This window comes from Pongo abelii, chromosome 7 (genome assembly GCF_028885655.2).
Source record: "Pongo abelii isolate AG06213 chromosome 7, NHGRI_mPonAbe1-v2.0_pri, whole genome shotgun sequence".
Taxonomy (NCBI): Eukaryota; Metazoa; Chordata; class Mammalia; order Primates; family Hominidae; genus Pongo; species Pongo abelii.
Genome location: NC_071992.2, coordinates 120,428,115 through 120,454,017, shown reverse-complemented (window position 1 = coordinate 120,454,017; position 25,903 = coordinate 120,428,115). Strand labels below are relative to the sequence as shown.

Genomic DNA, 25,903 nt, shown 5'->3' with positions numbered 1-25,903 from the left:
ATTTATTACTCCATGAATTGTTGGCAACATTTTTCAACATGTTTTTCTTATCAAGTTGAAAGAACTTTTATTAGCTAAGAGCAATAATCCTATGCTTGTTACATTTTTCATTGTGTGTGTGTATGTGTGGGTGGGTGGGTGTGGGTGTGTTTTAACATACAGAAGTTCAGTCTTATTTGGTCAAATCTATGAGTTTTTCCTTTGAAATTTTTGATCCTTATTGAGACTTGAATCTGACCTACAAAAGCAATTATTGAGGCCGGGTGCAGTGGCTCAATAATTCCAGCACTTTGGGAGGCCAAGGTGGGCAGATGACTTGAGGTCGGGAATTCAAGACCAGCCTGGCCAACATGGTGAAACCCCATCCCTACTAAAAATACAAAAATTAGCTGGGCATGGTGGTGCACGCCTGTAATCCCAGCTACTCAGGAGGCTGAGGCAGGAGAATCACTTGAATCTGGGAGGTGGAGGTTGCAGTGAACCAAGATCACGCCACTGCACTCCAGCCTGGGCAGCAGAGCAAGACTCTGTCTCAAAAAAAAAAAAAAAAAAAAAAAAAAGAGCAATGATTGAGATAGCTTTGATATTAACTTGCCCCTGACCCCTGGCAACCCTGAAGGCCTCTGAGCTTCCAACAGATCCAGAGTCGAGTCTCCAGCTGTCACCTCCTAGGAGCTGCCAGTGGGTCCCATGCCCGCCACGGCTGGCTCTACAGCTAAACCATGAGTTTGTGCTTTCTCGGGCATGCCTGGGTCCATCTGCGTCTTCTACTTCCTCCTTCTAAGAACTCCACCCATGGCTTTCAGATTTGAACCCAAATCCTTACCTCACATTAACGTTCATTCCTGCTGGATCCATGATTGCTTCTGTTGCTGCCAACATGGCTTCAAGGTCATTTTTTAGAATAATTTCCTCGAATCGGGAGATAGATGCAGAGAATTTTGTATCCAAGTACAGAAATAAAGCACTTTGGGAAAAGCTATTCACTTTTTCATGATTTAAAAGTATGAGAGCAGCAGCAGTTTATCAGATGAAATGGGGTATAACCTGGGAGAAAGATCGAGGCCTTGATTGCATTTTTGTGGAACTAAACTATTGTCCTTATTTTACTTAGTTCTCTTCCGAATGCAACATTTTAGAGAATGTTGAAATTATCATTTAAATTAGAGTAACATATTGTTGTTATGGTTGCTGCTTCCTTTTAGGTTAAAGAAGAAATGAAAATCCTTGTGCAAGATAAAGGTGTTAACTCTTTCAAGATGTTTATGGCCTATAAAGATCTGTACATGGTGACAGACCTGGAGCTGTACGAAGCCTTCTCTCGCTGCAAGGAAATTGGAGCAATTGCCCAGGTCCATGCAGAAAATGGAGACTTAATTGCAGAGGTACGCATTTGCATTCCAAAGCTTCTACAGAAATGACAGCAGCCATAACATAAGGTGAAGATGATTGGGCCTACATAGGTAAACTCATTTAATGCATTGGAAGATGAGAAATCCAGAAATGGATTTTCCGTGGCTCGGAAACTGATTTTCTGTGGCTCGGAAACTCCCAACTCCATTTACTTGAGTCCCTGCTCTCAGCTTTATGCAGGTGGTATATGCACTAGAATGAGGATTTCCCCTTTGCAAACCAGCTCTTAGATCTCAGACATGTGCTGTTATGAAAACACAATTACTTTTCTTTGTGTCCTCCAGCATACTTTTGGCTTTGTTGTTGTTTTTCAGAAGCTCAGGCTGCTGGTTCAGAATACCAAAGCGTGGACAACATCAGTGTCATCTGATGACTTAAGTATGTATTAGGTAGCTGTTTAAAGCCCTGCTCTTTTCAGAAACTGGATATTAAAATGTGCTCTGGAGGAAACTAGATGATATTTATTTCTCATGTTAGTCCCATTATTAATGCCTGAAGGGTACACCATCTGCAAGATTTAAAGAGCTGTCTCTTGCCCTTTATATTAGCTGACTTTTTTTTAATCTCCTTAGGCTCAGCTCCCATTAAAGTGAGTGAGATTGAGGCTCAGTGGCCACAAGGCAGAGAGGAATAATGAGAAGAGAGCGTGAGCTGTAAAAACAAACAAAACAAAAAACAGACCAGGGTTTAAATTGGACTCTTCTGCTTTATAGTTTCATGACACCAGGAAGTCTTTTCACCACTCTAAGTCTGGACTTCATGCTCTTTTTGTAAGGAAGAGATAACATTTTGAAGAAGAAAGATAACAGGTCCAATACCATTTAGTGGTTTGGATTGGGGAGCAAGTGAAGAGGATTACTCCATAAGAAAAGTAAAACTGATTACATAGTATGACAGTGAGTCACTTCAACAAGGATCCACAGTATTTTTATTTTGTCTGAATCAATATTAAATCTTAAATACAGATATTGCTTTTCAAAGAATGTGATTAGAAATAACTTCATATCTTTTTCACCTTTTCTTTTTAAATGTTTTTATTTTTGTGGGGTACATAGTAGTGTATATATTTATGAGGTACGTGAGATATTTTGATACAAGCTTGCAATGCATAAGAATCACATCATGGAAAATTGGGTAATCCATCCCCTCAAGCATTTACCCTTTGTGTTACAAACAATCCAATTATATTATTTTAGTTATATTAAATGGTGCAATTATTTTGTATTTTTTGTTATTATTATTTTTTTTGAGATGGAGTCCCGCTCTGTTGCCTAGGCTGGAGTGCAGTGGCGCGATCTTGGCTCACTGCCAGCTCCGCCTCCCGGGTTCACACCATTCTCCTGCCTCAGCCTCCCGAGTAGTTGGGACTACAGGTGCCCGCCAATACGCCCGGCTAATTTTTTGTATTTTTAGTAGAGACGGGGTTTCCCCGTGTTAGCCAGGGTGGTCTCGGTCTCCTGACCTTGTGATCTGCCCACCTCAGCCTCCCAAAGTGCTCGGATTACAGGCATGAGCCACCGCGCCCGGCCAAAAGGTGCAATTATTGACTATAGTGCCCCTGTTGTGCTATCAAGTACTGGATCTTATTCATTCTTTCTGTTTTTTTGTTTTACACACAAACCATCCCCACCTTCCCCCCCTTCCCACTGCCATCCCTCCCCACTAACCTTCCCAGCCTCTAATAACCATCCTTCTATTCTGTATCTCCATGAGTTTAATTGTTTTAATTTTTAGATCCCACAAATAAGTGAGAACATGCAATGTTTGTCTTTCTGTGTCTGGCTTATTTTATTTAACATAATGACCTCCAGTTCCATCCATGTTGTTGCAAATGACTGGATCTCACTCTTTTTTATGGCAGAATAGTACTCCCTTGTGTATATGTACCACATTTTTCTTTATCTATTCATCTGTTGATGGGCACTTAGGTTGCTTCCAGATCTTGGCTGTAGTAAACAGTGCAGCAACAAACATGGGTATGCAGGTATATCTCTTTGATATACTGACTTCCCTTCTTTTGCATATATGTCCAGCAGTGGGGTTGCTGGATCATATGGTAGCTCTGTTTTTAGTCTTTTGAAGAACTTCCAAACTATTCTCCATAGCAGTTTTATTAATTTACATTCCCACCAACTGCGTACATAGGTTCCCTTTTCTCCACATCCTTACCAGCAATTGTTATTGCCTGTCTTTTTAATATAAGCCATTTTAACTGGGGTGAGATGATATCTCAATGTAGTTTTAATGTGCATTTCTTTGATGATCAGTGATGTTGAGCACCTTTTCATATGCCTGTTTGCCATTTGTATGTCTTCTTTGAAGAAATCTCTATTCAAATCTTTTGCCCATTTTTAAATCAGATTATTAACTTTTTTTCCTGTAGAGTTGTTTTAGTTTTGTATATATTCTGGTTATTAATCCCTTGTCAGATGGGTAGTTTGCAAATATTTTTTCCCATTTCGTGGGTTGTTTCTTCACTTTGTTGATTGTTTCCTCTGCTATGCAGAAGCTTTTTAACTTGATGTCATCCCATTTGTCCATTTTTGCTTTGGTTGCCTGTGTTTGCTTTTTCCCCTTTTCAATAAAAAAAAGTGATGGTAAAATATGCATATGGAAAATTAACTTATATGATTAGACTATCAAAATTATTTTTACCAAATATACATGTTATATATATATGTGTTATATATATATTTACACAAATATGTTCATATACACACACACACACAGACACACACACACCCCTATACCTAACAGATCAAAAGCCTAGTATTGCATTTAATTTATGATAAAATAATGATATCTATCATTAGTAAACCTTCCTTGCACATATACACATTTCTGCTGTCTTTTTAGGGAGCAAAGAAGATGTTGGCTCTGGGGATAACAGGCCCTGAGGGCCACGAGCTGTGCCGCCCAGAGGCAGTGGAGGCAGAGGCCACGCTGAGAGCCATCACCATAGCCAGCGCTGTGAACTGTCCTCTCTACATTGTGCATGTGATGAGCAAGTCTGCAGCTAAGGTGATAGCGGATGCAAGGAGAGACGGTAATTCCCGAATGTAACCTCACTGAGAACTCAGTGTTAGCTGAAGAGGAAAGTCCATGTCTGTAGCCTCTGCTTCAGTTTTGGAGAAAGTGCACGTGGATTTCCACAACTTTTCTTCCTCCCTTTTTATTAGCCTCCTGGTTTCATTTATCCTTATGTGTGTCTGTTTTCCCCCACTTTTGTTCATCTTCATCCTTGCCTCTTTACCTTCAGGTTTCATTTGTTATTTCTTCTCCATCCTTGGGACCCCAGGACATTTCCTTTAGCCACATGCCCCCACACTCAATGCCACTAGCAGCCACTTTTAAATATGATAGCTAAATGCAAAGCTCTCCAGTTTTTGTTTGTTTGTTTGTTTGTTTTGTGATGGAGTCTCGCTTTGTTGCCTAGGCTGGAGTGCAATGGCGTGATCTCAGCTCACTGCAACCTCTGCCTTCTAGGTTCAAGCGATTCTCCTGCCTCAGCCTCCTGAGTAGCTAGAATTACAGGTGAGCACCACCACACCCGGCTAAATTTTATATTTTTAGTACAGACGGGGTTTCACCATGTTGGCCAGGCTAGTCTCAAACTCCTGACCTCTAATCATCCACCGCCTTGGCCTTCCTAAGTGCTGGGATTACAGGTGTGAGCCACCATGCCTAGCCCTCTTTCGTTCATTTTGGAGAAGCTTCCCTATCTCTTAGGCAGCTCCACTACCCTTCCCACTACCTGAATCAGGGCAGTGCAAGGCACCTAGTACATGCTCAATAAATTTCTTTTGAATTGAGTTGATTCATCTGACAGCCACTTGGATGTTGGAGCAATTGAAGCAATTATCCAAATGGTATTTTTATGATGGTTATTTTAAGATTTTAAAATCTAAGTTATTTTTACCCCAAACTGCCTAATTGCCTCAGTTCTCTGGTTCAGCCTAGTATGTAAATACTCATCTTAAAGGAAAGAGAAAATCTCCTATTTTTGATAAGCACTGGGCAAAGAAATGATTTCAGTCTTTTGCCAATACTGGTAGAGAAAGGATGAAAAACAAATAAGGTGCATTTTACTCAATGACTTTAGTCCCATGGTAGCTTCTGTCATCTCAATTTTAGGAATACAGATAATCAGAGACAGTGTTATAATTCAACCTTGCTGTTTTTGTTTGTTTTGTATTAAAACAGGCTGTATTTTTGTAAGATTCATTATAAAAATAATGGGTCTCACTCTGTTGCCGAGGCTGGAGTGCAGTGGTACAATCACGGCTCACTGCAGTCTCTAACTTCCAAGTGATCCTCCCATCTCAGTATCCCAAGTAGCTGGGACCACAGGCATGTGCCACCACACCCAGCTAATTTTTAAATTTTTTGTAGAGACAGGGTCTCACCATGTTGCCCAGGTTAGTCTCGAACTCCTGGGCTCAAGCAATCCTCTCACCTTGGCCTCCCAAAATGTTGGGATTACAAGCATGACCCACCGCATGGTTTTGGCATGTATATAATTGATACCAGAACAAATTTTGTCAAAATTTCTTCTTGTTGCATTAAGGTTCAGTAACGATTTTGTGCAAGCTGTGTGCACTTTTAAAATGTAATCCATCAACATCTTGCCTTAAGTGTGGGCTTATTTCACATAGGATTTAATAATATCTTACTAACCAACCATTTCTGATTGCTACTCTCGCATGTAAAAGAATTTCACCCCTTAAAAAAGAAAATGTAAGTACTGCAATTTTAAAGCTATAGGTTTTTCCCACCAGATGGTGCTGTTGCCAGCTCTATGAGATGAGTCGGTCTATAATTATTTTCTTTGTTAAGTCGTGTACCGGGGTCCATAATGTCAGAATATTATTTAAGGAACAGTGAAATCAGCAGAAATTTTCACTTCTAACCCACCTTCAAGCTCCAATTTTGACTGTTCTGTCAGGAAGCAGTTTCTTGATCTTGGGTATTTGTTTTGCGTTGGGATAGAATTCCATTTGGAGCAAAGTAAAAGTCTAGGGAGGGTTTTAGAATACAGATCATAGCCAGAAAACTAGTACATGCAGACATTTTAGTTTTATTGTAAATTATTTTAAAATTCAATATTATTTCTTGAATCTGTAAAACATTTACATGGTCCAAGAGTCAAAATTATATATAAAAATGTTCAGTGAAGTTTTACTTGCCTTCTCTAGCTCCTTCTTCCCATACAGTATAAGTAATGATTTTTATTAATTTATTTCTGGCCTATCTTTACATGTTTCTCTTTACCAAATAAGAATATAGTCCTTCTTTCCTACATAAAAGGTAGCATACTATACACCTTGTCTACACATTGCTTTTTTTTTCCACTTGAAAATATGTTCTGAAGGTCAGCCCACATTAGATACGGAGATTTTCCTCATTCTTTTTCGTAAGTGCAGGGTATGCTACTGTATTTATTCAACAAGTCCCCTATTGATGGATATCTGGTTTGTTTCCAATCTTTAGCTGTTTCAAGAGAAACCACAGTGATGGCCTTATGCATATGCCATTTCAATTTGTGAAAGACACATTAGTTTTGGAGGTCAGAAGCCTGAAATGGGTCTCACAGGGCTACAGTCAAGGTGTCTGCAGGGCTGCATCCCTTTCTGAGGTCCTAGGAAGCCCTTGCCAGGCCCCTCGAATTACTTGGCTCGTGACCCCTTCCTCCATCTTCAGCACCAGCCACAATGGGTTGAGACCTTCTCACATCACATTATTTTGACCTTTTTGCCTCTCTCTTTCACTTTAAGGTCCCCTTATATTAAGCCTACCTGATTAATTCAGGATAATCTCCCCATTTCAAGGGCCTTAATTTAATCATATCTATTAATCCCTTTGCCATGTAAAGTAACATATTCACAGGCTATGGGGATTAAGATGTGGACATCTGTTGGGCTCCATCTTTCTGCCCACCACAAAATGGGTATCTTGAGGGTAGGTTCCTAGAAGTGGGATTGCTGGTTCAAATTGCATATGTAATTTTTGGGACACTGCTCATATTTTCCCCAAGGAATGGTAAACATGAAATATTTAAAATACCACCCTAAACGTTGTAGTCGAGTCAGACTTACTGTGACAGTATAATACTTGTGAAAATACCCTCATGCGCAATTGTCAAAGAGGCAACATTGCTTCAGAATAAAATAGTTTGAAAGATTTCCTATCCTATGCATGTGACCAAGGCATGGCATCAAGCAGGGGCCCAAAGAGGAAGGGTTGGACATAAACTGTGCCCAGCTGTTCACATGGTGACTGCATCAGCAAACCAAAGGACAGATCCCTGGGTAGTACAGTGGGACAAGAGCTGTTGGACCGCACTGACCTTTTACAGAAGATGCTGTCTGTACTCATTTATTATCTAACATCATTTCTAAATGTAAAAGAGCAAGATAGATGTAAATAAGAAATCATTCAGTTTTACACATTTATACTATGAAAATCTCCCATCTGTAAATACCATTGCCAGCCCATTCTTTTTTTTTTTTGAGACAGGGTCTTACTCTGTCACCCAGGCTGGAGTGCAGTGGCGCGATCTTGGCTCACTGCAACCTCCATCTCCTGGGTTCCAGCACTTCTCCTGCCTCAGCCTCTCGAGTAGCTGGGATTACAGGCTCCCACTACTATGCCCAGCTAATTTTTTTGTATTTTTAGTAGAGATAGGGTTTCACCATGTTGGTCAGACTGGTCGAGGTGGCTCATGCCTGTAACCCCAGCACTTTGGGAGGCCGAGGCGGGTGGATCACGTGACATCAGGAGCCCATTCTATTTTCAAGGGCCTTGACTCTCACAGTGTGGTCCCTAGAATGCAGCCTCCACATTGCCTGGGAGCTACTTAGACATGCAGAGCCTTGGGGCCCATCCAGAGTCCCTGAATCAGAAAGTGCATTTATAACTAGAATCCCAGGTGATTCATATGCATATGAAAGCCTGAGAATCACGGCTCCAGGAGGCACAAAGGAGATCCAATTATTGATTGCTTCATTGTGGTAACCTAGAAATATAATGCTATTAAATTTGATTTTATTGTTCAATTGCCAGCTCTATATCCAGAAGAGCGGGATAGTAATGATAACAACTAACAGCTTGTTGAGTGCTTAATATGTGCCTGGCACATAGTAGTATTTTAATCTCTTTTATCTTATTTCAGGTTTTACTATATTCTTATCTTATCAGTGTGCTTTAATACACATTGTCTTTTAAAAAATTGTCATAATAATGCTTCATGCTCAATTTTACTACTCTTTTGTGACTGATGAAATTGAGGCTTGGGAGAGATTGGTGAATTAAGCCAAAGATCACTTTATTAGTAAGTGCTAAACTTGGAATTCAAGTCCAAGTCTATGTGACCCCAAAGCCCAAACTTTTTCTGTCACTCTCCACTGTGTTAAAGGAGAAATTGATCTGAAGTTGGGAAAACCTGGATATCAAGTTTGTATTTAATGGGTTTGGGGTTAATTAATTAATTTATTTTTAGAAACAGAGTCTCTCTGTCACCCAGGCTGGAGTGCAGTAGCACAATCTTAGCTAACTGTCACCTCAAGCTCCTGTGCTCAAATGATCCTCCCAACCTCAGCATCCCAAGTAGCTGCGACTACTCATGTATGCCACCACACCCAGCCAATTTTTAAAATTTTTTGTAGAAATGAAGTCTCCATTTGTTGTTCAAGCTGGCCTTGAACTCCTGGTCTCAGGCGATCTTCCCGCCTCAGCTTCCCACAGCACTGGGATTACAGGAGTGAGCCACTACGACTTGCTGGCTTTGGTGTTTTAAAATTTGTAATTGTAATTGGTTTTTGGGTTTTGGCATTACATTTACATTTTTTATTTAAGACATTATCATCACTTTGCTATTTTTATCATTATTAAAAGATTAATTTTGGGAGTGGAAATGATGAAGTATTAAATGGAAAGTAAATATCTTCTATCTCCCTCAGCTCATTCTTTAGAGCCAGTGATTTTAAACTTATCTATCTTTAGTTTTTGGTGGTGACCTCTAAAATCCTAAACTATAAGTTTGTAGTGATTTGTAATTTTTGACAGTATCACTTGACTCTCAACTATGAAAAACGAGTAATTTAGTTCCTGTAAACTTCTCACCTCCTGAGTTTTGTCAGTAATAAATGTCACTTCAAATGATATATTTAATTTTACGTGTTTTATTTTACGTTTTAGCTATTCCTTTTTTTTTTTTTTTTTTTTTTAAAGAGGCAGGATCTCACAGGAGCTGGAATGCAGTGGCAAGAACACAGGTCACTGTAGCCTCAATTTCCTGGGCTCAAGCAATCTTCCTGCCTCAGCCTCCAGGGTGGCTGGGACTATAGGCATGCACCACTGTACATGGCTAATTTTTAAATGTCTTGTAGAGTCGGTATTTCACCATGTTGCCCAGGCTGGTCTCAGGCTAACCTCCCACCATGGCCTCCCACAGAGCTGGGATTAGAGCTGTGAGCCACCGTGCCCAGCCTGACATCTCTTCTCTACAGGCTGAAGAAGAAACTTAGAGGTCCTAAGTGCTCTCTCTCTCTGCCTCCTCCAGATGTCTACCAGCTGTATTATTATCTTTACACAGACTCTGTAACTCTAATTAGCTCTTCCATGCTTTGTCTACAGGTTAAGTCTAAAATTTAGAACTGTCACAGGGTAAAATTATGGAAATATTCTTCTCTGTAGAAACAATTAGTGAGAAGAGAACTTCAGAGAAATTTATAGCAGTAACTTGGAGTGCAAGTTAGTGTTATTCAAGTTGACTCTCAGAGAAGCAATTTCCAAGTGTCAAGGTCAAGTGAGTTTTCTTCATTCCAATAGGACTCAAAAGCATGCCTCATTTTAGTTTGCTACATATTTAGACCATTATTGTCTTGCAAAGTTTCTCGTTTCTCCTGACATTTTTCCAATTAGCTCTTTTTAAAATAGGTTGAGAAAAGAAATATATGCCTTCTTTACCATATCATGAAGAGTTCTAGCTTCTTCATCATACTTTCTATTGAATAGAATCAGCTCTACTTGCAGAGATTCTTTGTGGGAGGAGAATCTGCTGACTTTCCCTTTCATTTTTGATAGCTGCTTGCTAAGCCTGCAGTAGAGATGTCATTCTGGGATAATGAGGTTGGATATACTGATTCCTGGTTTCCATATCTCCCTTTTTCTTGAATTACTTTGAAGATTTTCAGGTAATTTTTCAGGAAAAGTGTGTAACAGGTAAATTTTCTGATTCCATGTCTTCAGGCTTATTGGGTGGTTTGAATGGGTGTGGAATTCTTGGTTCTGAAATATTTCCTTCTGAATTATGAAGGCACAGTTTCCTTCTCTGCTGGCATCCAGTGTTACTGAGGAACAGGAAAACCCTATACAATTTCTTGTCTTCTTATCACAAACTTTTCATTATCTGTAAGATTTTTATACTTTCTCTTCATTTTAGATGTCCAGAAATTTCACTGAGACTATTACTGGAAAGGAGTTCCAATCCAGACCCCCATAGAGGGTTCTTGGATCTTGCTCAAGAAATAATTTAGTGTGAGTCCATAAAGTACAGTGAAAGCAAGTTTATTAGAGAAGTAAAGAAACAAAAGCATGGCTACTCCATAGACAGAGCAGCCCCAGGGGCTGCTGATTGGGTATTTCTATGGTTAATTTTTGAATATCTGCTAAATAAGGGGTGGATTATTCATGAGTTTTTCAGGAAAGGAGCAGGGAATTCGTGGAACTGAGAGTTCCTCATTTTTTTAGGCCATATTGTGTAACTTTCAGATGTTGGCATGGCATTTGTAAACTGTCATGACATTGGTGGGAGAGTCTTTTAGCTAATACATTATAGCTAATACATTATAATTAGTATATAACGAGCAGTGAGGATGACCAGAGGTCACTCTCGTTGTCATTTTGGTTTTGGTGGGTTTTGGCCAGCTTCTTTACCACATCCTGTTTCTGCAGCCCGGGAGGTTTCAGCCTCATTTTACCCAGCCCCTCTTCAAGATGGAGTTGCTCTGGTTGGAACACCTCTGACAAGGCTACATTTAGTAGTAGGCCTTTTAAAAATTCACCTTCATGTTCAGAGGGCTTTATCAATCTGATGACTGAGCTTTGATTCTGAAAATGTTTCTTCTGTATTTTCCTCCATATTCATGTCCTCTGTTTTCTTTTCCTGGGACTCCATCATAATCCTCCATGTCTTTTAACTATTTTCACCTTTTTAAAAAAATATTTGAATTTTTGCTATACATTTTAGGAAATATTTTTGTTTACTTTTTCCTGCCCTTCTAATAAACTTGTGTCTTGGTAATCACACCTTTATTTCCAAGAAAATGTTCTTGTTCTCTAAGCACTCTTTTTTCCATGGTTCTTTATTCTTTTTCATGTTTTTCTTTCAATAGATGTATTACTTTCTTTTTTAAAAAAAAAAATTGGTACTTTATTTGTTTATTTATTTATTTTTATATAAAGACATAGTCTTACTATGTTGCCAAGGCTGGTCTTGAACTCCTGGGCTCAAGTGATCCTTCTGCCTCGGCTTCCCAAAGTGTTGGGATTACAGGCATGAACCATTGGGCCCATCTTATCTTCTTAATCTAAGAATACTAATGAAGATTTTTTTAAAATTCTCTTTTGTTTCCTGGGTTACTCTGTTTCTTTTTAGTTCAATTTTTCAGGGTTTTGTTTTGTTTTGTTTTAGATGGAGTCTCACTCTGTTGCCCGGGCTGGCACGGTCTCAGCTCACTGCAACCTCCTCCTCCCAGGTTCAAGTGATTCTCCTGCCTCAGCCTCCCGAGTAGCTGGGATTACAGGTGCCCACCACCATGCCCAGCTAATTTTTGTATTTTTAGTAGAGACAGGGTTTCGCCATGTTGGCCAGGCTGGTCTTGAACTCCTGACCTCAGGTGATCCGCCCACCTCCGCCTCCCACAGTGCTGGGATTACAGGCGTGAGCCACTGTGCCTGGCGAATTTTTCAGTTTTTAAAACTCCTGGTCCTCTTTTTTGTGTGTGCGTGTGCTGTTTGTGTTTTCTTCAAAAGTCTGGTGGTCCTTGGCAGTCCGTATGTCAACAAGACAGTTCAGTTGGTCAGTGTGGGAACAGGCATGGATTTCCTCTTCCACCAAGCATGTCTGTTTCCTGAACTTGCTGTGTGAATGCACATGGGGCATAGTCACTGGACAGCTTCACTTTAAGGTGCAGGGACCTCAATCTAGCATCAACACCACCTAAGCAGCTTCATTTCCCTGCAGAGGTGAGGGTGAGTGTTGACAGACCCAGACCTCCTCCTCCCCTCCCCTTCACTGCCCTTTCTGCCCCAGGAGGAAAGGTCTTCATGACTCCTTCTACTCCTTCAGGTCAGGCTGTCACTCCCCCTAACTTTTATTTATGAATTATTGCCATCCCATCTGCTTTCCACATTCCTAAAATCTACCAAAACCCTGGTCGGCCATGATCCTTCTTTCAACCCCAGTGCAGCTCTGGATTCTTTCCCTTTTGTCTGTCTTCACCAGGATTTTTTTTGTGAACTGGGAAAGAAGAGGTGGGGAATGTTCAGTGCATCCAAAGCCTGAGGTTTCTTTTTGCTCATGCTTGATACTTTCTTTTAACATTCTGCAATAAAAAGTAAAAAGCAGGTTACAGAAAGAAGAAAACTTTCAAGTCCAAGCCATCGAAAGTGGCATCACCTTTGAGTTTGCAAAGAATGCCCATTTCATGCTTAAGTATTTTTTCGTCCAAGTTGAGTAACTATTAGGCTGGTGCAAAAGTAATTGTGGTTTTTGCCATTACTTTCAATGGGAAAAAACACAGTTACTTTTGCACCAGCCTAATAGAACTAGATTAGTTCTCATCCACCCTTCTTGTGAGAAAACACTTTTGCAGAGATGAGGCAAGGGAATCAGGCGTTTCTCCCTAAAGCGTTATCCTTTTCTTCCAGAAGCAGAGTTTGTCTCCCTTGCTCCATAGCCCAAGTGTGAAGTTGGACAAACAAGCTGTCATTGTGTTTCATGTGGACAGTCCAGTCTGCCAGCCCCTGACTTCTATCACCCACTCCAGTCTAGTTTTTGTCTGAAGAATGTATGTGTCAATGTGTGTCATTGGCTTCAGTGACCCTTTTTAAATTTTGGTCTGAGCAGCTATACATGTTCTTTTTCTGCCACAGTAGTGGCATACGGGATCATTAATGGCTTTTTAGGAAATACATTGTTCACTTCACCTTCGTACTTCCCAGTAGAACCTGTAGGCTCATGAATTCACTACCTTTCTGTGATTTGTTTAGAATGGTGGCAATTTCTCAAAGCAATTTAGCTTGATGCCCTAATTGCTATGTATCTGGCGTTGTTTCCCATTTATGACTGAAATTGTCAATGCACTGCTTTGCTGTTGTTTTGGTTTACAGTTAAACTTGTTTTAGCTTGTCTTAATAAAGTTTACCTCTATTTTAAATCCATGTTCCTTTCTTTAGGGTAAAAATATGATGCTCATTTGAACTTAACAAATATTTTCCTTATATTTTTCATAAACAACAAAGTTCTTGGATGCCAAGCGCATGCTAGGTACTGTGCTCTAGGCATTAGATTTGCTAAGATGATTAAGACAATTTCAGATCTCAAGCAGCTCACAGTAAACTGGGCTAGATTGTGGTTGTTTAATGTGTTTGTATATTTGATTGTTGTTTGTTTGATTTGATTTCATTTGGTTTTAGTTTTGCTTATAGTTTTACTTAATAGGCGTATCTTTGTAAAATAAAAAGTTCTCTTGCAGAGAGGTGTAAACCAAAAATAAAATTCTAAGGCCCCTTAACCATCTGAATGAACCCCTCCTCTCAGTCAGGGCATTCCAAAGTTAACCCGAAAAACTGGTTCAGGCCACGCCGGGAGGGGAGGGTTGGACATGCCTCATTATGTCCTCCTCCCTTTTGGAATTCAGGAAAAGCTGACCAGCATTTAACATCAACAAGTCTAATAAAAACCATTTGCAATCTATTCTCTCTGAAGCCTGCTACCTGGAGGCTTCATCTGCATGATAAAACTTTGGTCTCCACAGCCCCTTATCATAATCCGAACATTTTTTTCTATTGATAATAACTTTTTCAACCAATTGCCAATCAGAAAATTTTGACATCTACCTATAACCAGGAAGCCCCCACTTTGAGCTGTCCTGCCTTTCTGGACCAGAACAATGTATCGCTTACATGTATTTGATTGATGTCTCATATCTCCCTAAAATGTATAAAACTAGACTGTGCCCCAACCACCTTGGGCACATGTTCTCAAGATCTCCTGAGGGCTGTTTCATAGGCCATTGGTTACTCATATTTGCCTTAGAATGAATCTCTTCAAATATTTTATAGAGTTTGACTCTTTTTGTCAACAGAGGCTTTGGAATTCCTATTTTCCATTTTATGTAAACTCTGTCTCCCATATATTCCTCCTGTGTTTTAAAAGATGGGGAGGAAAATCCACACAGTGGCCCCTCTCTTCCCAAGTAGTCACGCTGAGTGCTGCTTGCCAGTGTTGAACAAGAATACACCAAATTTCATTTACTCACATGCAATGAACTGATGCTTAGGCACTAGTGCTGTAGGAAGAATCAATGTGCCACTGAGTCAAGGTCATTTTGAGTCTCAAGTTTCCTTTCTTCTCTTTGTTTTTGGAAAGAGTCACGTTCTGTTGCCCAGGCTGGAGTTCAGTGGCATGACCTTGGCTCACTGCACCCTCTACCTTTTGGGTTCAAGTGATTCTCGTGCCTCAGCCTCCCAAGTAGCTGGGACTACAGGTGTGCACCATCATACCTGGATAATTTTTTGTATTTTTAGTAGAGATGGGGTTTCACTATGTTAGCCAGGCTGCCTTTCTTCTTTCTTGCATATGAACATCAGAACACTCCATTGTCCTTTAAATTTAGAACAAGATAATTTGCATTACATCCAATTGCATAGCAGTTAAAAGCTAGCCATTAAAAAAATAGAATTGTGTGGCTATCAGGAAACTAACATTTGTGGTGTATGAGTTTTCTATGGCTGCTGTTGCAAAGTGCCACAGACTAGCCCACTTAAACAACAGGAATTTATTTTCTCACAGTTCTGGAGTTTTGAAGTCCAAAACCAAGGTGACAACAGGGTTGAACAGGGTTGGCCCCTTCTGAGAGCTGTGGAGGGAGGATGTGTTCCAGGCTTTTCTTCTTGGCTTGTAGATGGCCATCTTCTTCCTGTGTCTTCACGTTATCTTCCCCTATATGTGTCCAAATTTCCTCTTCGTATAAGAACCACAGTCTTATTGAATTAGGGCCCACCCTAATGACCTCACTTTAAATTCACTACCTCCGTAAAGATCCTTTTCCCAAATACAGTTACATTCTGAGGTACCAGGGGTTAGGACTTCAACATGTGGATTTGGGCAGAGGACACAATTCAGCCCATAACATAAAATGTCTCCAGGGTCCCAGGAAGATTCTGGGTACTTTCATAAACATTAATTTATTTGACCTTCACAAAATTGCCACACTAGAGGGACACTGTGATCCCATTTCACAGATGAGAAAAACAGACTAAGAACAATGACTTACTTCGTACAATGTCACCAGCTAAAACGTAGCAAAAGCAGGATTTGAATCTATATCTGTATGATCCATTCTACCAAGCTGCTTCTGTGTATTTTCCTTCTCAATTCTTTTCTTCCTTTGTAAATGTAATGTTTTGAATCAAAATAAAGTCCAGGAAAGTTTGGCTCTATCCTTTTGGCTAGGAAGATTTATTTCTATAAATATGTTTGGCCTCCTATTTAGTGGCCAGGGCTTTTGCTCCTGGATGCCTATGCTTTTTCTCTGCATCTTTCAACCTTCTCTAGCAGATCTCAGGACTCAATATTAAGTGTTGCTTGTAGATCCAGACAAGGTGTTAACATCTGCTCTATCACCGTCATCTAATAAATGGGTTGTCTGGTCAGTGGAGAGTTTGGATTGGTTTGACTGGCTTCATTACTGGGAAATCTTGAGTATCTCTCAAAGGGTGAAACTCCTTTAAGTGGGAGGTTGCATCATAAAGGGCAGAATCTTTTCTTTGTTTGGGTTTGAGCCAAAAAATGGAGAAATAAGGAGAGAACATCTATGGGTAGAGATGATACAACCTAATGTGAAGCTTGCTAAGACAGTGGGAGGAGATTAGTGATGAAGATGTTCCTGTCTCCTAAGAGTTGTTGAAACCCTCCAGTTGTGAATGTAATCAGGATAGTACCAGGCTGAAGACAGATAGAGCACTCTTCATTGCCAACCAACTAAGTGTAGTAAATGAAACCAGTAAGTGAAATTGAAAAAATGCTCAGCCACATCCACAAATAGCCTGTGGTTGACTTAAACATTTAGAAATACATGCTCTTTCCCAAGTAATAAAAAATGGCACTTTTCCTAGTAACACAGTGCATATGATATGATATTATAATACTATGACTCTAATTCTGGCTGTACCACTTAGTGCCAGTGTGTGTTGGGCACATTAGTCTCATTGAGCATCAATTTTTTCATCTGTCAAACCAGCATGAAGGCGGCTATGAAGGTCAAATGAGATTGTATTTGGGAGCCTTGCAAACTATAGAATGGTATGCATGTGTTAGCTACTTTTATTGTTATTTTATTTTTAGCCCAAATCTAACAGAACCCATAATTATGCTGAATTATCCAGTTTGATTATCCAATTTATGGATTATCCAGGCCTCCTGTTTTCCTTCCCCTTTTTAGTTCTTGCATGCTTTTTAGTCCTTTGAAAATGCCTTAGAAATAGTGAAACAGGAAACAGAATATGCAGTTAGGAATTTTTACTTTTTAAATTTTATTTTGGATATTAACAGATACTAAATGGGGATAAAGTTGAAAATAGCCCAGTTACGAAGAGCTAGTTGTATATGAGAGGCCACTAAAGTGGCCTGTCATATTTTAAAGGAGCTAAGCCCTTCCAAGGAAATTACCTGTCATCTGGTTTCAAAACAGTCCTGGCAGACTCCTGGTAGACACTGACACTTTTAATTTTTCCTGAGTGCTGTTAAAATTGCAGAACTTTTGGCACCATATTCCCATATCACCTTGATGGGCCAAGTGATTGAATAGAACATGTGATAAGGATCTTTCCTCGATGATAAATCACCATGGAAAATCCTCAGTCAGCGACTTGTAAAGTGATTGCAGATCAAGTCTCTGAGTTTTCATTGTCCAAGCATCTGTAAGACGTTCCCTTGGAATAGGAAGGTCTCTTCATACTTGCAAATAAAATATCATGTCCATCTTCCCAGTTCTTCAGTAGATAGTACATTACCTCTTCATTCACTAAAAATGATTGCTGCTTATTCTATATTTAGAAAGAGTTGCTAATGGTGTTTCTCCTTTTCTGGGGATAGGGCAGTAAGAATCCGAATGGGGACGGGATTCATCCAGTAGGGCACGTCACGGAAGCAAAGTAACTTAGCCATGGCTGAGTCCCTGGGGGATAACTTTTATTGATACTTGGTTACTTAAGAATTGAAGTTCTTGGGCTTCAATAAGCCTTGCTTTCATGGTTTTTCAAATTCCTAAGCTAGCTAGTGGAAGATGGCTAGTTTGGAGAAGGATCTATGAAATAATAGGGTTCTGTGTTCCAATTTGATATGACTCAGGCAACTGGCGGCCATCTACTGTCAGTACTCTCTGAGGAAATCGTTAATTTCAGTTATATATCAGGATTTTAACTAAAACTCAGCATCTGATGGACCAGAGTGAACTAATTTGGTATGCCAGCATCTTTCTACTGTGCGCTCTCCTTAATGATTGCCTGAATTTGATCAGGTTGATGCCAGCAAACCTATTATTCTGACAAATGCTAATCAGAGATAGGATTCTGATTTTAAATTCAAATTCACTGTGCACTATTAACTTTTCTAACATCATACGCTTTTTTTTGATGGCCTCATTTGCATGATTTTTAAAATATGCATTTCTGGCTAAGACTTTATTATCTGAGTGTTCTTTCATTTAATACAAGTTTTTTGAGGAGCTCTTTTTTTCAAGGGCATGAAAAGATTATCAATTGATTTGCAGCAGAGATATGCTGTGGTTGAATTCCATATGACCTAACTAATAATTATCTGTCATCAGGGTAGTAAAGCATAAAAGTTAGGACCACTGGAGTCAAATTCTGGGTTCAAATTCTACCTTCTCCACACCACATAGAGTATATGTAATGTAAATGTAGAGAAGTTACTACTCCATAGCTTTATTTTCATCTTTTTATGGAGATAACAATAGCATTTATCTGGTAGGGTTTTGGAGAAGGTTTCATTAGAATGGCTCTTGTACCAGCCAGCTTTTGCTAGGTTATATGGCCGTAAAAATGGATCTAAAATATGAATGGCTTACACTTACAGAGGTTTATTTCTCATTCATATTTATGTTCATCATGGATTTTTAAATCCTGTCCACAAAAGTAAATTATAGTTTGGGATTCTGCTAAACTGTAGATATTACCCTCTGCTAGGGCAGAAAAGATTAATATTTATATGTTTGTCATATGGTCCTCTTAAGAATAAATTAAAGTGATGAATGCTTCTTTTAATCTTTCCAGGGAAGGTGGTCTATGGTGAACCCATAGCAGCCAGTCTTGGCACAGATGGCACTCACTACTGGAATAAAGAATGGCACCATGCAGCCCACCATGTCATGGGTCCACCTTTGCGACCAGACCCCTCAACACCCGACTTCCTCATGAACCTGTTGGCTAAGTAATCATTTTGCAGATGACTGGGAAGTGTATTGCCAAAAGAAGGTTTGGGTGGAGGGGAGCTCGTCCTCCCATCTGGACTCTCCACTAACCTCTCAGTATTCTCTTCTACTTGACCTGTCAGCCCTGGGTACCCCTCAGCTGCAGAGCAAAAAACATTGACTTAATTATACTATGATATGTTGTCAAAGCCTTTTCTAGACTCACAGAAATCAGATCATTTTCACTGAAACTTTACTCTTTTCTGACTTTTTTCATCTCTTGTTGCCCAAACCCAGAGCTCTTCATTACGCCTTACTTTTTATCAGAATATTGTTGAATTTTTTTCCATGCTGATACAATATGGGAACTTGGTTTTTGTGTAGGTAACTCTGTTACTTTCTGGGAACGTATGATCATTTTTCTTGAAAATTCTACCGTTCCAGGGCCAGATGCAGTGGCTCACGCCTGTAATCCCAGCACTTTGGGAGGCTGAGGCCGGTGGATCACATGAGGCCAGGAGTTCGAGACAAGCCTGGTGAACATGGCAAATCCCCATCTCTACTAAAAATACAAAAATTGGCTGGGCGTGGTGACTCATGCCTGTAATTCCAGTTACTCGGGAGGCTGAGGCACGAGAATCACTTGAACCCAGGAAGCAGAGGTTGCAGTGAGCAGCGATAATGCCACTGCACTCCAAAAGAGTGACAGAGCAAGACTCTGTCTCAAAAAAAAAAAAAAAGAAAAGAAAAAAGAAAATTCTACCGTTCATGGACATCCCGACACTCCCCATTCACAGATACTCAGTCTCAAGCTAAGAGTTTTTCATGACAGACCGTACAAGAGTTCACTTACCCGTTCTTTTCAGCTTCCTTCCTCCTTCATGATTCAGCATCCCCAAGATTACTCACAAGTCAAAGCAGGATTCCTGTCCCTGGTAATATCAGCATCCCCAGCCAATCTTACCCTCTGTTCATCCCAGTGTGGCCGTGTGGCTAGGGACTGCCCCGGAGGGCCTGCCCTCCATTCATGAGGATCACCATGGTGATGTCTTTGTGGATGGAGTATTCTGCTCACAAGGAGTTTTCTCTCACATATTTTCTGGTGATTCTGAAGTTATCTTCATCAAGTACATGTAACTATTCATTTCTAGATGAGAAATGGAGTCTCAGACAAGCTCATATCACAGAGCTAGTAAGTGATGGAGCTGAGCTTAGAACTCAGGTTTCCTAACCCGTCTTGGACCATGCTTCCTATCAGTGTGTCCTCTGAAAGTACTTCCTAGAATAGAGACAGGAGAGGGATGAAATATGTTCTTGAAAAAACTGCTCATTCTCCATTGCATTTTTCTGACTTCAATTGAGAAGGGAGCCAGGAGATTAGGAAAGGTTATGGCAGTTTCCTCCTAACGTATTCTGTATACTCACCCCATCACTCTCGTGTTTTTTTCTTTTACAGTGATGATCTAACCACAACAGGGACTGATAACTGCACTTTCAACACCTGCCAGAAAGCTCTTGGGAAGGATGATTTTACCAAGATCCCCAATGGGGTGAATGGTGTTGAAGATCGGATGTCAGTAATATGGGAAAAAGGCGTGGTGGGTTTCGCAGGTTCCAGCCTTGCTTTGCCTAGTTCTTCAGCTAGGATCCTGCCCATTTGAGGACGAGAGTGGCACAAATTTTCATAGAGAAGCTTTTTGATTGTTTTTACTAGGGAGGATACTAGGAATGCAATACTATCACCTTCATCACCATTCCATCCCTCAGTATAGCATCAGCAAAGAAATAATCTTCTCTGCATAGTTTATTTTAGTTTAGACGATGCATCGCACTATTTTGCAGAGACATTAGGGGATGAATTAAGATTGCATACAAAGAGGGTTATTCCTGAATTCTCTGAAATGGCATAGCCCTTCTGCTTGATTTCTCATGCTCTTGAATTCCAATGCCTCATGTGTCATTGGCACAAATACTTGAAATGATAAAAAATACACAAAGGGGCAGGGTTCAGTGGCTCACAACTGTAATCTCAGCACTTTGGGAGGCGAAGGCAGGTGGATCACTTGAGGTCAGGAGTTCAAGACCAACCTGGCTAACATGGTGAAACCCCATCTCTACTAAAACTACAAAAGTTAGCCGGGCATGGTGGCACGTGGCTGTAATCCCAGCTACTCAGGAGGCTGAGGCAGGAGAATTGCTTGAACTTGTGAGGCAGAGGTTGCGGTGAGTCAAGATGGCACCATTGCACTCTAGCCTGGGGCAACAGAGTGAGACTCCATCACAAAAAAAAAAAAAATACACGAAGGGTATTCGTTATGCTCATACCTCCTTTTCATGAAATCTTTGTTGATGTCAGTTCTTTTTTTTTTTTTTTTTTTTTTTGAGATGGAGTCTCACTCTGTTGCCCAGACCAGAGTGCAGTGGTGCAATCTCGGCTCACTGCAACCTCCGCCTCCCGGGTTCAAGTGATTCTCCTGCCTCAGCCTCCCAAGTAGCTGGGATTACAGGCATGCACCACCATGACTGGCAAATTTTTGTATTTTTAATAGAGAGGGGGTTTCACCATGTTGGCCAGGCTGGTTTCAAACTCCTGACCTCAGGTGATCCACCCGCCTTCACCTCCCAAAATGTTGGGATTGACATGTGTGAGCCACTGTGCCCAGCCTGATGTCACTTCTTAAAGAATCCTTGGATATCATATTTTTAAAATTGCTGTATGAAGTCACAAAAGTAATAATTTAAAGTCTGGAAAAAAATTTAAATGTCCATGACTAGAAAATTTCTCCCAGAGGACAGAGAAGAATCACATGACTAATGTCTACGTGTTAACTTGTCCAGCCAGTTGACATGTGGAGCTGTGAAGACCAGCAGAGGGGACTCGCCTGGTTAGACTTCTGGTCCCCAGTGTCATGCCCTTCTCACCCATCTCCCAGGATGCCTCCCTCAAATGACACATTAATTATATCTCACACTTCAGAATCCTCTTCAATTGCTTTTACCCTACACATACCACCTACTTCTAACTCTAATGAATTATTCACCAAGTCTTGTCAATTTTATTTCCAAAGGGCCTCCTTATTTCTTTCTTCGTTGCTACCATTCTAGTTGGAGGCTCATGTTTTGTGTGGACCTTTGCAGTAATCTCACAGCTGGTCCCCATCTCCAGAGTCTCACTTGCTACAGTGTATTCTTTACTCCAGTACAAGAACTCTTGTTCTGTACTGAGAACAGCTGACAATGCTTTTATTTTTTTTTTTACAATATTTTAGAGGGAGGATAGGTTTTGAATGGGAGTTCTCATTCAAAAATAAAGTTCTGTTTGTGCTATTGTTCTCTCAAAAACCCTTTACTTGTCTCCATTACTTATTGGATGATAGTTGAATCATTAGCTTACAATTAGATCTTCAAAACATCTCTATAGCCCCATCTTCTGCTGATTATTTTCCTCACCCCCTCTTCTTCCACCTCAACTCTAACCATCCCAGATGACTTCTCTTCACTTAGATTTTCTTGATAACAGTTCAAGCTTCCACTTGAACTTCTGTTATTACAATGAATATCTTTATTATAGCAGATTTTCATAATCTATATAGTTCCCTGGTATATAAATGGCTTTACAGTGACTGAATAGTTCTTCATAATATATAGAAAACCATGTCATTTATGAAACATTAATATGGTTTACTTATGGGAATATTACTTTCAGGGCATGGTTCTTAGTCATTTTTAAGGCAAGCACTGCTTGATAATTAAATAAACCTTAAGTACCCTCTTACCATATAAATAGGGATAAACCCCTAACACTTTTAAATTTTATTTTAGAGGAGCCACATCCCTCTGAATTCTGTCCATATTAAAATCTCTTGCAATAGACTATCCATAATTGTTGGTTCATTTAAAACTTCAATTGCATAAAATTGAACCTCTTGAGTTTTTTTTTATCTTTTCAAAATGATTGCATCTGGGTATGGTGGCTTATGCCTATAATCCTAACACTTTGGGGAGGCTAAGGCAGTTGGATTGCCTCAGCCTCCCGAAGTGTTAGGATTACAGTTCCAGACCAGCCTGGGCAACATGGTGAAACCCCATCTCTATAAAAAATTAGCCAGGCATGGTGGGGCATACCCTACCATGTAGTCCCAGCTATTAGGTTAGTGCAAAAGTAATCACAGTTTTTGCCATTAAAAGTGATGGCAAAACTGCGATTGCTTTTGCACCAACCTAATGCTTGGGAGGCAGAGTGGGGAGGATCACCTGAGCCAAGGGAGGTTAAATCTGCAGTGAGCCACGATCACACCACTGCACTCCGGCCTGGGCAACAGAGTGAGACCATATCTCAAAACAAAAAATTTTAAAAAGGCATTGTCACCTGATTCAAAAGTGTTGTCAGCTATCCTCACTCTGTAATATTCTTTAAAAAATAATAAAAGCATTGCCAGCTGATTTTAAAATGTTGTCAGCCGGGTGCGGTGGCTCATGCCTGTAATCCCAACACTTTGGGAGGCCAGGGAGGGTGGATCACCTGAGGTCAGGAGTTGGAGACCAGCCTGGCCAACATGGTGAAGCCCCATCTCTACTAAATACAAAAAATTAGCCAGGTGTGGTGGGACAGGTCTGTAATCCCAGTTACTTGGGAGGCTGAGGCAGGAGAATTGCTTGAACCTGGGAGATGGAGGTTGCAGTGAGCCGAGATCGCACCATTACACTCCAGCCTGGGCAATGAGAGTGAAATTCCATCTCAAAAAAAAAAAAAGTGTTGTCACCTATTCTCACTCTATAATATTCTATCTAACGTCTACATGATTATCTCATAAATCTTAGGTCTGTAATAAACAAGTCAGATCATAAATGTGGTATTGTCAAACTTTAAATAAGAATCGAAAATACCATTACCAAAATTTCGCTGTCATCTGTTACAATTTTTGTGATTCTAGGATGAATGGGAAGAATTAGTGTGGATGCTAAGTAGTGGGGCTTTTGAAAAGTCATCTTCAGGCTTCCATATGTTACCCCATCATCTCCATCATTAGCATTATGACTGTTTAATACTTATCAGCATCCTCCGATGCTCTACAATATAAGAAATTAGGTGCAGTTCTGTTTGTTTAAGAGATGCAAGTCTTGTCATTTTATTGATAGGATACTTTTTAGTATTTGATCACTAGAATGATTCTTTGAATTGCTTTACAGCATAGTGGTAAAATGGATGAAAACAGATTTGTGGCAGTTACCAGCACAAATGCAGCCAAAATCTTTAATCTCTATCCAAGAAAAGGAAGAATAGCTGTAGGATCAGATGCTGACATTGTTATTTGGGACCCAAAAGCCACAAGGTAAGTCTAAGTTCTCGTATTCCTTGGCTTCATCGTGGAGAAAATGCATTAACTTGCAAAGAAATAATGCTTTGGCATTAATCAGCCGTTTCTCCTTAGATGACTTCTTTAGCTGTGCTCAGGTATTTTGAGCCTGTACACAAGATAAAGGTTTTGATGTGCAAATATTCCTTTGTTTTTCTTGGCATAGAGGATGCAGAAGTTGTGTTGCATTCTGTGACAATGGATCTGTATATAAAACCAATATGAATTTACCACTTCAGTGCCTGGCAAATGCCCGAGTTCACATGGAAGAAAGGTACAGCGTGACAAAGGAAATAAAAGGCTTAGTTTGAAAAGGGTTGAATTGAAAACTCAAAATAATTACAGCCTTTTTAAAGCTTTCAGATAGAAAAATTCCAGCACAAAGGATGTCACTTTCAGTTAGCCAAATTTTCCAGTTGAGTTCATCTTCAGCCTATCATTCCTAGTAGATTCCAGCTTTTTGTTTCCAATTTCCATAATTCTATGTTAATATTGCAAGTCTGGCAAATTCCACCAACTCAGGAAAGCAGTCAATAGAGGCTGGAGCTCTGTTATTGTCTCCTTATAGGACGTTAGTACAGGTAACACCTGCAGCCTGATTTGTGTTTTTCATAAATTTTGCAGTTGTAGTGGAGAAAATTCCATTAAATGCTTTAATAATCCATATGTATGTGGGCTTGCATGGACTTCTGCCTCCTTGTATAGGCATTTATTCAAAGTCTGTTAGGGTTTTTATTGTAGTAAGAAAAAGTCTACAGTTTCTTGGGCTAATATTATCACAAAGGCCCAGCTTCAATTGAAGTGCTCATGGGTTACCTTTGGGAAAACGATGATCATTTGAAACACTAAGGTACCATCACTGTAAGCCTAAAAACAAGCCCCAGATATTCCTATAGGAAATCCTTGTTTTTTTCCACTTGACACTCTCTGGGCACCCACTGTTCCCACTCAGGGACCAGGTCACGTGGTCGGCAGGCCGTAGTCATAGCAAGCAAGCAGCCTTCAGTTAAACACTTCAGCGTATCACCTCATCACTGGTTAAGATCCGTGCAATGCCATAAAGGGTGGTATACACATCTTATTTACATAAATATCTTAAGATAACAACAAGACACTGTTCAAGATCTTTCTTATGTTAATAAGGAACTATTGCCCATTTAAGGACTAAATATCCGGTTGCATACAAAATAATTACATGCAAAATGAAGACAAGTAAAACCAAATGTAGGCAGCTTCTCTGCAAAGCTAGAAAAATTGTGCTTGGAAAGGCAATGGAAAAAAATTGCTTGGATTTTGATTGTTCTGTGGCTGAATTGAGCATGCTGTGTTTAGAGAACTCCTGATATTTAAAATATCACTCTACAGAGGGCTGCTGTACACCCAGCAGGGGCCTGCCCAGGGCCATCTTGGCTGTAA

General features: G+C 40.1%; 1 protein-coding gene across 2 annotated transcripts in view; it reads left to right on the top strand.

The window, feature by feature from the left end:
* Positions 1 to 25,903, top strand: part of DPYS (dihydropyrimidinase) — an 87,705-nt gene that overhangs the window by 18,373 nt on the left and 43,429 nt on the right. For both annotated transcript variants that reach the window (XM_002819342.5, XM_054518753.2), the window contains exons 3-7: positions 1,206 to 1,385; positions 4,270 to 4,459; positions 18,994 to 19,150; positions 20,587 to 20,728; positions 24,321 to 24,463. In XM_002819342.5, coding sequence (XP_002819388.5) covers positions 1,206 to 1,385; positions 4,270 to 4,459; positions 18,994 to 19,150; positions 20,587 to 20,728; positions 24,321 to 24,463 — 812 coding nt within the window. The remainder of the gene's footprint in view (positions 1 to 1,205; positions 1,386 to 4,269; positions 4,460 to 18,993; positions 19,151 to 20,586; positions 20,729 to 24,320; positions 24,464 to 25,903) is intronic.